This window comes from Parus major, chromosome 5, assembly GCF_001522545.3.
Source record: "Parus major isolate Abel chromosome 5, Parus_major1.1, whole genome shotgun sequence".
Lineage (NCBI taxonomy): Eukaryota > Metazoa > Chordata > Aves > Passeriformes > Paridae > Parus > Parus major.
The window spans coordinates 32,780,328-32,794,304 of record NC_031774.1 but is presented as its reverse complement, the minus strand read 5'-3'; the positions used below and the strand labels follow the sequence as shown (position 1 = coordinate 32,794,304).

The 13,977-nt window shown below is 35.6% G+C and overlaps 1 protein-coding gene across 2 annotated transcripts in view; it reads right to left on the bottom strand.

The window, feature by feature from the left end:
• The window catches only part of AQR (aquarius intron-binding spliceosomal factor), a 48,996-nt gene extending 35,586 nt beyond the window's left edge, over nucleotides 1–13,410 (bottom strand). The window contains exons 1-12 of one of the 2 annotated variants that reach the window (XM_019007063.1): nucleotides 13,294–13,410; nucleotides 12,430–12,470; nucleotides 11,410–11,445; nucleotides 10,259–10,379; nucleotides 8,795–8,935; nucleotides 7,144–7,212; nucleotides 6,576–6,676; nucleotides 5,867–5,943; nucleotides 4,589–4,653; nucleotides 2,553–2,669; nucleotides 1,016–1,129; nucleotides 151–254 (exon numbers count right to left, since the gene is read on the bottom strand). In XM_019007063.1, coding sequence (XP_018862608.1) covers nucleotides 151–254; nucleotides 1,016–1,129; nucleotides 2,553–2,669; nucleotides 4,589–4,653; nucleotides 5,867–5,943; nucleotides 6,576–6,676; nucleotides 7,144–7,212; nucleotides 8,795–8,935; nucleotides 10,259–10,379; nucleotides 11,410–11,445; nucleotides 12,430–12,470; nucleotides 13,294–13,395 — 1,088 coding nt within the window. In that variant the 5' untranslated portion in view covers nucleotides 13,396–13,410. Of the gene's footprint in view, nucleotides 1–150; nucleotides 255–1,015; nucleotides 1,130–2,552; nucleotides 2,670–4,588; nucleotides 4,654–5,866; nucleotides 5,944–6,575; nucleotides 6,677–7,143; nucleotides 7,213–8,794; nucleotides 8,936–10,258; nucleotides 10,380–11,409; nucleotides 11,446–12,429; nucleotides 12,471–13,293 lie in introns of those variants that run through there. The other variant, XM_019007064.2, reaches the window with a different exon arrangement.
• Nucleotides 13,411–13,977: the final 567 nt, after the last annotated feature.

Sequence of the window (13,977 nt, the reverse complement as noted above, 5' to 3'; positions counted from 1 at the left end):
TTCTACACAACAGAATTCAAAAAGATAAACAAAAGTTAGACGCGAACTACCGGTTACGCACATAAGAAGTTAGAAGGAAAAAAGGCTGGAAATTTGTTAGATTTAATCATACTAAGAAGCAAGAATTCCAATTTCAATTTGCTAACTTACCTAAGAGGTCCAAACAACTTCACCAGAGCATCACGAGTATCTACTGCAGCTACATTTGAGAGCGCAAAGTCATATAACTCTGGGAAATGTGCAAACGCTGCTCTCTAGAAAAAGATCCATGCATGAAAACTGAATGTAAGCACATTAATAAAACTATTTAATAACAGTTTAAATACTTAGAAAAAAGCATAGCTGCTTCTGCTTCATAACATGAATCACTCTACCAAGACAGAAATACAAGCCAGATTAAATCTCCATTTTTCTCAACACCATCTATTTGTTACTCCTCCACTGCTGACACGGTATCTTTCTTATACACCTTTCTACCAGCGTTTGCTGTCGTTACAATAAAACATAAGGGAGCAGATATGTAGCTTTGCAGGCAACTAAGAAAAGCAAGGAACAAGTTTAACTTAACCACGCTCCCTTGAATTGTTCCGTTAAAACCGATGGGAACCATTCTGAAGAGTGTGAGTGAATTTGTTCAAGGGACCACTGTAGGCACATGTACACCCTGATCTTGAGGAAATGCTGCCACCTACTGCATCACCACAGGGTCCTACAGCGTTCTGCTTTCCCGTCTCAACAGGCTTAACGGGAAACAATCCATTTTGGTAACACAAGGTCCAAAATGCTGATGCTGTGCTAGAGCATATTATTTAGCTGTAGTCACATCCACCATACTGAAGCATTACATGTCTTTAATATGGTACAGGCAGTCAAGCTACAGCTATCCCTGTGACTCAACAGGGAAAATAAAGGGTTTGATTTGGGAAATAACCTCATGCCTATTCCAAATGCAAATTAGACTAGAACAGCAAAACCAAATCATCTGTCTCTCATAAACACTTCATCTTCTGCTTACCTGTAGAGAAGTAATTCTGTCATAGTGAATTGTAGTCATCTCATTCTCTGTCAAAGCATTTCCAGTCTGATCATTGATTTCAAAGCCAGTGTAGAATTTGAGCATATCTAAAAGCTGAGACATCATCCATATAAATTAGTGCATTAACATTAAGAGACACCCTACTACAAACAAAACCAGTTTCAGAGGACAAATGCACAACCAAGAACTCCTCAACGTTCTAGAAGAATTAGACTAAGGAGTGGTATCTTAATTTTACACTTGGCTGATGCACAAAATAGTTTTTGTTAGGTATCTCATCTGCAAGCCATCAGAATTCCAGTACAGTCCACAAGCAATATGGTTTCTTGACATACTAGGACTTGAAACTGAAGCTGATCACAGTAAGGTGATCAAGCCAGAGGCTGTCATTGAACCCAGCTTACAGCTTGCTGCTACCGAAAGGGAGAGCCTTGCGCCCTTCTGCCCTCTTTGTTGCAGCTCTGAAATTCATCCTACCTTTCAATGGGATTATTTAACTTGGAGGAAGAAAACTATTCAGATGTGCTGCTGGCTTTATGTTCATCAATACTGACCCTCAGAGAAAAATAGTAAGTGCCAGAGATGGGGGACAGCAAGCAGCAGGAAAAGCAGCTGAGATGCAGGAAAGAAGACAGATCTTCAGATCCTGCCATAAAAAAACAACGTAGTAGCTATGAGTGAGTAAACTGAAAGACAGGAGTGAAAAACAGCTACACTGCAGAACAGTGAGAAAAAATGAACAAGAGGAGAAAGCAGTGATGACAACTTCTGCTATGTGTGTGGTAAAGCCTGCCAAAAGCTGTACTGTTTTCTAGCTTGTGCTTTCAAGAACTTCTCAAAAACAGAAGCAGAAATATTACTTTTCTCTTGTGAGACCCCACCTGGAGTACTATGACCAACTCTGGGGTCTCCAACACAAAAATACCCATGGATTTGTTGGAAAATGTCCAGAGGAGTTTACTATAGGGCTGAAGCATCTCTTCTGTAACAACAGACTGAGAGTAAAGTTCTTTACATAACCTAAAGGGAGCTACATGAAGGATGGAGAAGGACTTTTCACAGGACATGTAGTGATACAACAAGAGGGAATGGCCTTAAACTGAAAGAGGGCAGATTGAGATTAGATATTAGGATAAAACTTTTTATTGTGAGGATGGTGAGGCATTAGAACTGGTTTCCCACAGAGGCTCTGGTTGCCCATCCCTGGAGGTGTTCATTACCAGGCTGGATGGGACTCTAAGTAACCTGATCCAGTGCAAGGTGTTTGTCCATGGCAGGGGGGTTGGAAGTGGATGATCTTTAAGGTCTGTCCCAGCCCAAACCATCCAGATTCCATGAAATGTAAGAGCAGTCACACACTTAAGTACAGGTAAGAAAGAACTTCCGTGTGAAAGATTTAAATAAACATGTACTTTGCATCCAAACAAAAGCCTACCTTTAATAAAAAAAAAAAACAACTGCAGCATTCAAAAAAAAAGGGAACAAAAAAACTCTTTTCAGGAGCTTTGTATCTCACCTGACAGAAAAGGTGACCCTCCTTCTCTCTTTTAGCAAGACTAGACAGGTAACAGTGAACAACAAGATGGGAGTCATCCAGCACTGTATTAAACCAGCGCCGTGTGGGAAGCAAAGCCTGTGGTAAATAATAACATGTTAATACAAGCAACCGTTTAAAAAGTAAGAAATCCTGGCTTCTCAGAATTTTCCATTTCAAGAAGGTATATTAAGATAGATTGCTGCAGTTATTTGCATATCTAATACCCTCACAGAGGTATTAAAGCAGCATTTATGTATGCCAAGACACTGGATTTATGCAGGTAGGCTGCTATGAACACCGTCAGTCCTTTATGTAACAGGGACCATGGCACAAATCTGCCTTTAGTGAGAATTCATCCCGCCAGTAAAAAAGTAAATTAAATAAAGCAATTACTCCACTAGTAAGTGTCTACATAATGATTGTGTGCTACAAATGATATACCAAACTGCTTCAGCATTGTTTTAAATGTCTGTTTTCAACACTAATTTAATGAATTTTAGTCTTCCTGAATGAATTTTTGTCTTCCTTAAAATTACAAACTGTTTCTTCTAAATAAGATAGGGTAGCTTCTCTTCATTGCAAAGTACTCAGGTACTTTTCAAATCTTCAATAACAACAAAATAAAGATCTTTTCTTCTCAATGTAAATAGATTAAGCTGCTATATGTAGCAACTGTTGAACAGCATACAGTAAAAGATCACAACAATTCAAGAGAAAAATTAGCTGTTCTCTACAGACTGAATCTAGAAAGCCAAAAAGCATCAGCACGGTGATGATTAGAACCAAGATGAAAAAATAAAAGAATCTGTAGTAGAGAATGTTGATTGCTCTGCACAATAATTACAAAAACAAACTCATAAAACTCTAAGAACTCTCCATTGAATCATTACTTTCAAATTACCAAATCACCAGTTTTGATGGCAGTGTATGCACTGCAATATGAAACAGTAATATTCTGAAATAGGCTTTAAAACAAGTAAAAAAAGCCCATTAACACAGTACATGCTACAAAGGCAAAAAGACTTAGAGTTACAGCTAATTTCTCATTTGCTTGTTCCAGTCACTTAAACAGGCTTTATAACCTGTCTGAATTCTAATCTTTCTGCAATATCTAGAGAGAACCAGTATTAAATGCACTGCTTCTAAGCATTTTAAGTCAGACAGACTTTACCTTCCAAAATATTTTCTCTTACCAGAGAGTATTACATACATAAGACAGCAAGCTCTAATTTAAATTACTCAATCTATTGCAACTACAAGCACAGACTACTTCAGTGATTTAACAGTCAGCCTGCAGAAATTCACCACAAAGACATTTTAAAGTTACCCATGATACTGTTTCAGAAAACTCTTCTACTTCACAATGCCTCCTGAATCTCAAGTTACTCTAAATAAATAATTACTCACGGAAGAAATTGTAAATGAGAGCCTTTTACTTTTAATACTGGTACTGCAGCGCTTAAAATTGTCTCATCTTCTCAGTATCTGCTGAAAAATTTCACTTGCTCCTTGCCTTATTACTGTAACGAATGGCAGATCACCAGAGCTACTACTTCCGAATAATGAACTCTAGTCAAACAGGAACAGGCTGCATTTCAAACTACTGCTGCTTCCTGGGATTTAACCCAACAACACAAAAGTGACTTTAAGTGACTTGTTATACACTGGGAATAATAATTCTGAATTATTCCTACTAGATTAAAGCATCACACATTTTCAGAAATTGCCAGTATTAATTATTACCACTACTCCAATTAAATCCTCTTCACTGAGCACTTTAGGATCCTAGCTTTGTCTAAGAATTCAACTGGCTTATCAACATTGCTGGTCAGTTCCCAATATGGATGCAATGCTATAACCCCTTATTTGCAGACAGAAAATCACTATAAAACAATCATTGCCACAGCTGTGACATAATCACCTCCTATTTGGAATAAGGCTGTAAGAATTAATTTAGGCACTTAAACCCCAGAGAAGTACACCTGGAAATTGGCTGAATCAATTAAAAAACTTACCTCAAGGTCTAGCATGAGTTCAATAAACCTCTCACAATAATGAACTTTGTCCATAGAAATAGGACCTAGATAAAAAAAAATAAAAAAGTTTAAATTGATCCACATTAGAATATATTTACACTTGAACAATTCCTTAAAAACTAAATAAATGCTACAACTATAAAAGTATTAATTTTAATCTTGTTAAAAGCTATTTAAAACATTATTCTCTTTTTAAAACAATCCTTTCTTATATTAAAAATTCTTCTGGTTAGCAATGAAAGAGTAACAGAACCAGAATTTCAGAAGTTATTTTATCAGCTTTGAAAAACCTTGGATGTAACATGCAAAAATGCTCCCTTCCATGAGATATCACTCACCCATTATGTTTGTTAAAAACTATTAATGCCAGGTACTCAAAAATGCATTCTTAAAAGCTACAAACAAGATATGTGCAAAAGGCCTTGACAATAATCATAGGTACTCAGTGGTGACTACAAAAGGGCCTTTTGAAGAACACACCAAGTCCCCTTTAATAACTTTCTTACAGGTTCCAAAGAACTGTTAAAGTAAATCCTCCTAAAACAGGTCTAGCATAATTAGGAAAACAGAGGGGATAAGTATCCTTTCTGAGGAAGCCACATTACAAAATTCACCCTTACAGCTCAGGTAAGCGCTGAAATTTGCTAAGAGTTTAAGTTAAGTTGGTTTTTTTTACAAAAGCAAAACTCTGAGAACTGATTTCACCCAAATTGTGCTGTGCTTAGAGCATAATAACCCTTTTCTGTTAAAAGGCTAACATCTTCCTCTACAAACACTTTTCCTTTCTAAATCAGGCAAGGAGATAATTTTGCTTGTCACAATGACTCAAAGAGCAGTCAAATATTACAGAATTTCACTTCACTTAGGTTTTTGTTCTTACTGTAAATCAACAGTATGAACAGACAAAGCCTTAAGGTATCCATTTATACCACCCTTTTAACAAGGTACCTAAGTATGTATGAAATGCTTTAATGCCATAAGGCTCTAAGCACACAATGAATTTCCCAGAAATTTTGTTTTTACTAAGTATATACTGAACAGAAGAAGGTTTAAAGTAGCTTTTCACTGTTTCATTTTTAAAGTATATACAGATTTGAATATTAATTTTGATCTGAAATCCATGGAGGCAGGCACACATTTCACTACAAGCCTGAACAAGGTCCCCAACCTCAAGCTGATATCCTAAGGACTAGTTCCTTCAGCAACACAAAAAGATTTTCACACAGATTACCAAAGTAACATAAGAATCACAGTTACCTGAGACAGGTATTGACTTCAGAACAGAAATGAATTTCTGAATGAGCTGTGAAAGAAATCTTCTCTCTCGATATGCTCTAAAATGGGACATGTGACGAAAGAATTAATACTGTTTAAATGCAGACTAGAAGTATATTGCAACTTTCACTAATACAAAGTTAGCTGTTTCAAAATCCATATAATGGTCGTAGGTTGCTTTGAAACACAAAGCTGTTTAGATGATAACTTTTCTCTCTGCATTCAGGCAGACAGATTAGCAGCCTACATTTTTAGGCAACAACCCATGCTTTTTACTGTGTCAAAGAGACAAAAGTCTTCTCCTACATCTTACCACATGACAACACAAAGGCACTGGAACACTTAATTTTGGTGAGATGGACACAGATTTATTGAAATACTTGCATAAGCTATATGCCTAAACATTTGCTAAAAGTCATAAAAAAAAGTGAGTAGCTACATGAATATTCTTTTAAGCTTTCATCCTTTAGTTTTAAGATTTGATATCACAAATTCACTGACCAAATAAAATACAAAGTTCTAAAATAGTATTTTGCATATAGACTACTGAAAAACAGAACAGCTTCCAGGAGGCCACATATGATCAATCCTCATTTGCCACAGGCTTTCAGAAAACACCTATTTCATTGAAAAGATTTATTTTAGCTGAAACACAATGACTGCATTAAGGAAAAAATACTTCTGTACATACTGCATTCTTGACTCTTCATCCATTTTTGCATCATTTTTCTTAATTAGATTCCAGAATTTTTTTAGTTTTGGTGTCTTCTTCAACTCTTGTTCCAGTCGATTCTGAAATGTTAAAATCATATTCAGTCACCAAGGAATCTTGTTTTCATGAGATAAAAATACATTCCAGTCTTATTATTAATAAAAAATATATAACAAACTTAAATAAAGAGCTGTTTCTGGCTATTCTCAGTATCACTGTAAAACAAAAACATAATAATGCTAGAGAGTCCAGCCACAACTAGATGTCAACTCCATTGCCTCCCTGTGATCTCATGGCCTTGTCTACAAATTGTAGCTTGAAGAAGCTATAAACAACAAACCTCCATTTTCTGAAAAATTATATATAAACATTATTATATGGAAATCTGCAACAAACAGGAAACAATTTAGCAAAGCACACAAAACTGAAATTCCATAGCAACACTGTAAATATTAGAGTTCTTTAACAGAATTCCATGAGAATTTACTTTACACAACTTGGATAATGCCTAGGAAACTGCTCTGCCAGTTAACAGTGTTATGCTTACAGGTTGTAGAGCCATCCACATCGGCAAGGAAATGAGCTGCTGCACCTGACCTCTGATCAAATCCACTTCCTGTTAGAAAGTTACAGATGATAAAAATTTTAAAAACATTCTTATGTTTTCTGATATGATTTTCTGTCTTACAAAATACATCAATGTACATTAACATCTGACAAAAGACATTTATATTGTTCTATTAGATTAGACTAACCCTACCCAGTGGCACCTCTGTATTTTAGGTTCTTTTCACGGAGTCTGTCAGTTGTTAATACTTCACCAGGGGCCCCATCCATGCAAGCATTCTTAGCACAAAGGCTGCTGAGAACTGATAGTCCTTCTTCAGTCATTTCTTACTCTTGAACTCACTTACTGTGTTTTCTCTACTTGTTTTTAAGCTACTGTCTCCTGAAGCCCTTAATTTATCAAGTTTCTTTCACTTCTTCTACACTCTTTCCATTGTCTGAAACAAATTATTTTCTCCATGTCAGTTCAAATGTACTCTCTCCAACTATGCCTGTGATCTGGATCCACAAAATTTTCCTTCTTTCCCGAGCAACTAAAAATTTCAATTAACATCTTAAGTATGTCTTCACGTACAAACACTCCATTCTCAGCACTCTGAAACTTCAAACTACAGTGCTCTTCACTTAAAACACTGACTATCTGACTATTCCTGCCTTTCACAAAAAAGGGCACCTTCGAGTAACTGTGTGCTTTTACAGGCATATTTTCACCAGCTCCCCTATCACGTTGTATCAGAAATGTGCCCTACAAGAAGGATTCTGTAGTCACAATCAAACTATTTAAAATGAAGATGCATTGTCCCATGGCCACTACAGAAAAATACCATCTCAATGAACTACACACACAAAGTTCAAGTTGGCTACTGGCTCCCAAAATCATTGCTAATCCCAGAATCAAATAATACACTTTCTATGTTGTTTTGTCTGAGAGAATTTTGTTGTTTGTGCAGACCTTGATTTTGGATAATACACCCCATGTGCAATGCAAATGAGGAAAAAGTCCAGCAGCAAGAGAGGTTGGAGAGCACTGCTTCATGTAACAGGTAATTGTAAATTGCTCTTCCTGCTTACTACTTAGGATCTCTAACCCTGTTTTAAATATAAATTGAGAACACAAATTGCTCTGATGCTCTCTTAAAACTAACTCACAAGAACTGAAGATAAAAATCATATCTAAACCTGGTTTCAAAAGTGAAAAAAGCCTCACTGTTTTTCTCAATAGTTAATGGAAATAATTTTTGTGCTATTTCCTAGGCAAACTAAAAAGAGCACAGTAGTAACTAATCTGTTTTAAAAATAAAGCTTAAATGTAAATATTTTCAAATAAAAATACATAAATTTTAAATTAGTATTTTTAAAAGAAAAAATTTGTATTAAATCCTGTCTTTCAATTGCCTAACTGCCAATCCTCCAGTTTCAAGTCTTATCTATGACCTTGTGTCGGAGAAAAGCAAATGTGATGAGAGAGATAAAGAGACAAAACAGAGGGTAAAAGCCCTCTGGTACCGTGTCTTCCTTACATCGGAATTTTGCTTCGTCTGCCTTATAAGAAGAAACTGCCCAAACTAAACTGCTGTTAACACAGAGCAGCATAAACACACTGGAAATATTTACAGCTACTTTTAACATACCAAACTATTGAAGCAGTGATCAAGGAAAAGCAGCAGGACTGTCTGTTCATGCAGAGAGTACTCACTCTCATCTTCGACCAGCGATGCTTCCAGTATGCGTTTGAAAAAGAAAGGAAAGTGTTCTGGCCTTTTTTTGAATATCTAAGAATAGAAGAGGAAGGTAATTTTGAGTCAGGTCAATACAAATCATTTCAATCTTCATTCACATAACATAGCTGAAGTTCTCTAAATTCATTTAAATCTATAAGAGAAGGGATTATTTTTTCTCATTTTCATTTATTCTGACCAGGCAGCACAAGTAAAACAGACTAATGATAATATCCTCCTGACAAGGGATCCTCTCCATATACCTTCTGCATAACAGGTGATGCACAGGACAAACTAGACAAGAAGCACAGCTGAAGTCTTGTGGGAATGTTCACCTGGTGACTGCACAGAAATACTCTGAAATCTCCCAGGTGGAAGGTAAATGGTAGGTTTTGGCCAAAGCTATGGCAGCTCTAAGTGACATGCAAAAAGTGAGCAAATAAAAACCACCACAAAATAATTATAGTCCTGGAATTTCCATTCAGCTACCTGAGCAGAAAAAAAGATAAACTGAATAATCACCAAGATAAAAAAGTTCCTTTACAAGGGCAGTCATGTATCAAATAAATGTAACTACACTGCTTGGAACACAGCAAGCACCTGTCATTTTACTTCTAGCACATATGCCAGAAGAAAAGCACATGGACAACATATGAGCAAGTTACTAAACCTTTGTGCTTTGCCAGCATTCAATTAATGGCACACATTAAAGTCAGTGTGCTACTGAAATAATGACTGTATAGAATGTATAACTAGACTTCCGTTGTTGAGACAGCCCGTAAAACCTGGATTGTTTGTAAAAACATTAAATAATTTCTAAACCTATTACCACCAGAAAAACCAACCCCAAAACCCAAAACAAAAAACTTAAACAAAAAAAAACAACCAAATAACGTACACAAAAGAAGAGTAAGACTTTGAGTATAAAGCAAAAAAAGGTAGAAACCAAAATTCACAAGTTTTAAGCAAGACGTTACTGAATAACACACAAGACTTCCAGTGGCGCCTTCTTATACATACAGATAAATAAATCCTTCTTTTTCTTTCAATATCAGAGCAAAAACTTCTCTTCAAATACCCAACCTCTGTCAAGTGCCAAAAAAAAACAAATGCTGGTAATAATATTCAGCATCTCACAGATGTTCAGCAGAACCAAGGACTTTCACACCAGAAGGGATCAAGTAATTTTTCACCTGTCCTTTCCTTTCTCCAAAAAAGGACATAAAGTTTAAAACACCATATTAGATATTCCAGCTGAGGAACAATTTCCTTTTAACACTACAAGCTCTTCTACCTTCTGTCACTGTAAGTGAGCACACTGTAAAAGCTGCAACTTGCAGATCAAAGTCAATTCTAGCTGCAATTGAAATAAGTTACCTCCCACGCAGGGACATTCTCCCTGAACTTCTCATTCACCATACAGCAGATTGACATTAAATATGCCTTACTGGACACCTCTGGAGAATAATTCATCCATAGGTAATTTTCAAGGTACTGACTGTGAAGAGATAAAGAGTATTTCATTAGTTGCAGCCACCCACATAATCTGTCACTCATTTAAAAAAAGAAGTTACCCACAAGGTGTTTTTTATCTCCTACCCTGAAAGCCATCTTCATAGTTTGTGAGTAGTTCTTCAAGTTACTTCTCATCTAGGTCACTGAAGCAAAACTTGCTAGACCCAGTAACTGATGACATGAACAATTTTCACAGAAAGGACAGGAACCTCTAACTCTGTGCTACTGCTGACATACAAATTCCAGAAGTCCATTGCCTACTGTTCATCAGTGTCAAACCCTTAACCATAATTTACATTTTCTCTTCTGCACTTTTTCTAATTAAGATGCAAAAATCCAAGGGAAGTTTGTCCTTTTGTAGTTACTGGTACTAACTTATGGACTTGAGCTTTTTTGAAACAAAGAATGTACCTCAAATGAAAAATATCTTGTATTTTTTCTTAAGATTTGAGATAAAACAGCCAAACAGAACATAAAATATTGTGGTTTTAAGTACATATTACAACTATTATTTGACACCTTTTTAGACATACTCTAGAAGTTCTTCCAGGAAAGTCTAAAGCTGTTGTAAACTAGTGTTTAAATAGATTTCCATTCTTTTTCAAGAAAAGAAAGTGTTAATGATGCTGCTGCAGCACAATTCATTTTTAACCTCATGGTAAGAGACATAATCAAAAAACTTCTCTAATTTCAGTGAGTTTTGATTTAAGGCTGAATGACACATTCTAAATAACAGAACTAAGTTTTTCATTTATTTCATTCACACTCTCTTTCTCTGAAGTGCTCCACTTCCACTAGAAATTGAGAATCATAAAACAAGATACTCTGACATGTTACTTACATTTATGGAAATATTTCCTCTTTAAATTAAGCTCTCCACACTTAATTTTCCTCAGCACACAATTCAAGGCCTTACTTAGTATGAATGAGTACACTACCTTCAAACTGTCTTACTGCCCTGCACTTGCTTCTCACCTTTACAGGTTCTCCAAATTTCCCTCCCATTAGCTTACCTGAATTCAAGAAGCATTATCTTTCTAATCGCAAACCTGAAAAGGAAAAATTAATCAATTAACACAGGAAAGAAAGCCTCCCACACACAGCTGCATAGAAAATGGCTACATTTTCCCTTATTTCATTGTAAAAGGTAACTTTTAGAAACACTCAGTAATTATTGCTGTCCTGACATTTCCATGCAATAGCAACCACTTGGATGCAGAAGCAACTGCTGTTACACTGCAGAAGCTAAAGTTCATAGAGATTCATTAAGCAATTAAATTCACATTTTAAAGAAATTCATGTAGGTCTTTTAAATATGAAGTCACCACTTCCAATATCCTTGATGATACGAACTGCTAGCAGCTGACAGTGTCTCCTGGAAAACTACAATTATATATTTAATCTGCTCATAATGATATTTTTTTCTTAGTGACTGGAAATGGAAGTTTGCTTTGACTCCATATGACAAATTCTTAGATTGCTTTCATACAGGAATAATACAGAGAATTCTCTGCAGAGCTCTATCTTCCCAAAAAGCTCTAGCTACAGTCTGCACAGAGAGCTGCAGGATGCAGTGTATCTTGGCTTTGTCTGCCCCATCTAACAGTACAATTCACTGAAACTTGACTTTTGCTTCATGAGTCCTGTAACAGCAGCCACAACAGAGAAGGAAGCTAGAGGCAGTGCACTGTGCAACAGTTTGTTTTTTCTTCCTTTACATTCCTTAGTGACAAAAGAAGAGATCAGCCTACTATACAACAAAACCAACATGAAAGCCAACAGACTACCAGGTAAAGGGTCTGAAAAATATTAATTCCAACCATCACATTTAAGATTTATGGGCTTAGGAAGTCTCTTGTTACCACATTCAAACTTTGAAATACCATAATGATTAAATTACTTCAATGTACTTGAGTAATTTTCATCTACTTTCAATATATAGATGAGTTTTAAAGTATCAAACATTAGAAACAATTCCGGCATGGATAATGTTGGAATGGTGGTAAATAAGAGAAAGCAACTGGCATACTTACTTTGACCTGACAATTTCTTTTGTATATACATCTTCAATGACCTATGGAAAAAAATTTTAAAAGAATTTTATATACCCACTAATGTGGCTCAAAATGCATTAATACATTTTATTCTGAATTAGTTACTCTTTGCTTACTGCTATTGAAATACTTCCAATATTTTTTCCAACAAGAATGAAAAGAATCTCTACTTTAAGTTGAAACAGGCACACTTTGACATCACATAACGTGGAGATGCAGTTCAGCTGTTTATGTACATCCTAACAATCTACAGTTCTAACAATCACAGACAAATTCTATCACAAATACTACAAAATAAACTGAGGCTAAACATGGAGATTTAGGCAAACATCCACAAGGAAAAGAAACTTACCCTGCAGTACACAAAACCAAACAAACCATGCCAAATTTTGAAAATTCAAAATGCACATATACAGCAGAAAGGAAATAAAGTTGATGGAGGCTCACCAAAGAAGCTTTTAGAAAGAACACTATTCTATTTAGAAAGAACAGTATTCATTCCTATTTGATTTCTAAAAGTAAAATCCCCTCAAGCATCTTTTAACCTAAAAGCAGATGTTCAAAATCTTTTGCCCTCGTGAATTCTTGACCAAAATAAACTGACAAGCATACAAAATAACAAAATACAAAATAAAAGGTATGCTACAGCACACCTTCCTAACAGTGCTTACATTTATAAAGTACAAATACACAACAAATTACAGTGTCTCAAGCAACAGCTGCCCTTCCAAGCAGTCTCCTATAGTCTCATATAAAATAAGCAACACTAAATATTGGCACATGACAGAATGGTTGATCCACATTATTTTACACCCCCAACAAAATTCCAGTAGAAGTAATTACCTTTACATCAAAAGACAATGTTTTCTTCACGTGTGGAGCCCAGTATTTATTTGCTAACTGCACAAGGAAAAAAAAAAAAAGGTTAAATACATACATTTTCATGTCAATGATACAACATCTCTACAACATAGCCCATCCCCAAACTTCATTTCACTAGTATCTTGCTTCATTTCAGATTATGTTAACTACGAGTAACAAAATTGTTTTCTAACAGCAATGCTTATCAACCATTTAGGGCTTTTATGCCTAAACCTCTTTGAACAAAAATTCAATTCTTTGGAGAAATTTCAGATGCATAGACTGCTATCTAACAAACATTTTCTATTCTTAAGTTATGTCTAACAAATCCATCAAAAATTAACCATGATGTTTCAGGAACTGCAAATCCCAAACAGCAAGTGATTACACTTATTTGAGGAACCTGACAAGTAACTAGAGGCTATATATAAAAGTCTAGCATTTTAAAGTTCTTTGCTGCAGCCATCACTTCACCGAAATTCCTGAGCGATGATGCCAAGAGCTTCCTGTGCAACTTTATTCGAGATTTCCAGGAAAAAAAGAAAAAAGGAAAATAAAAAAAAAAAACACCAAAAACAAACCAACAAAAGAACTACTTATAGAAAATCACTTAGAACTTTCACCAACAAGGAACTCTGGGCAGTTTTTCACACGGTAAAACATGCC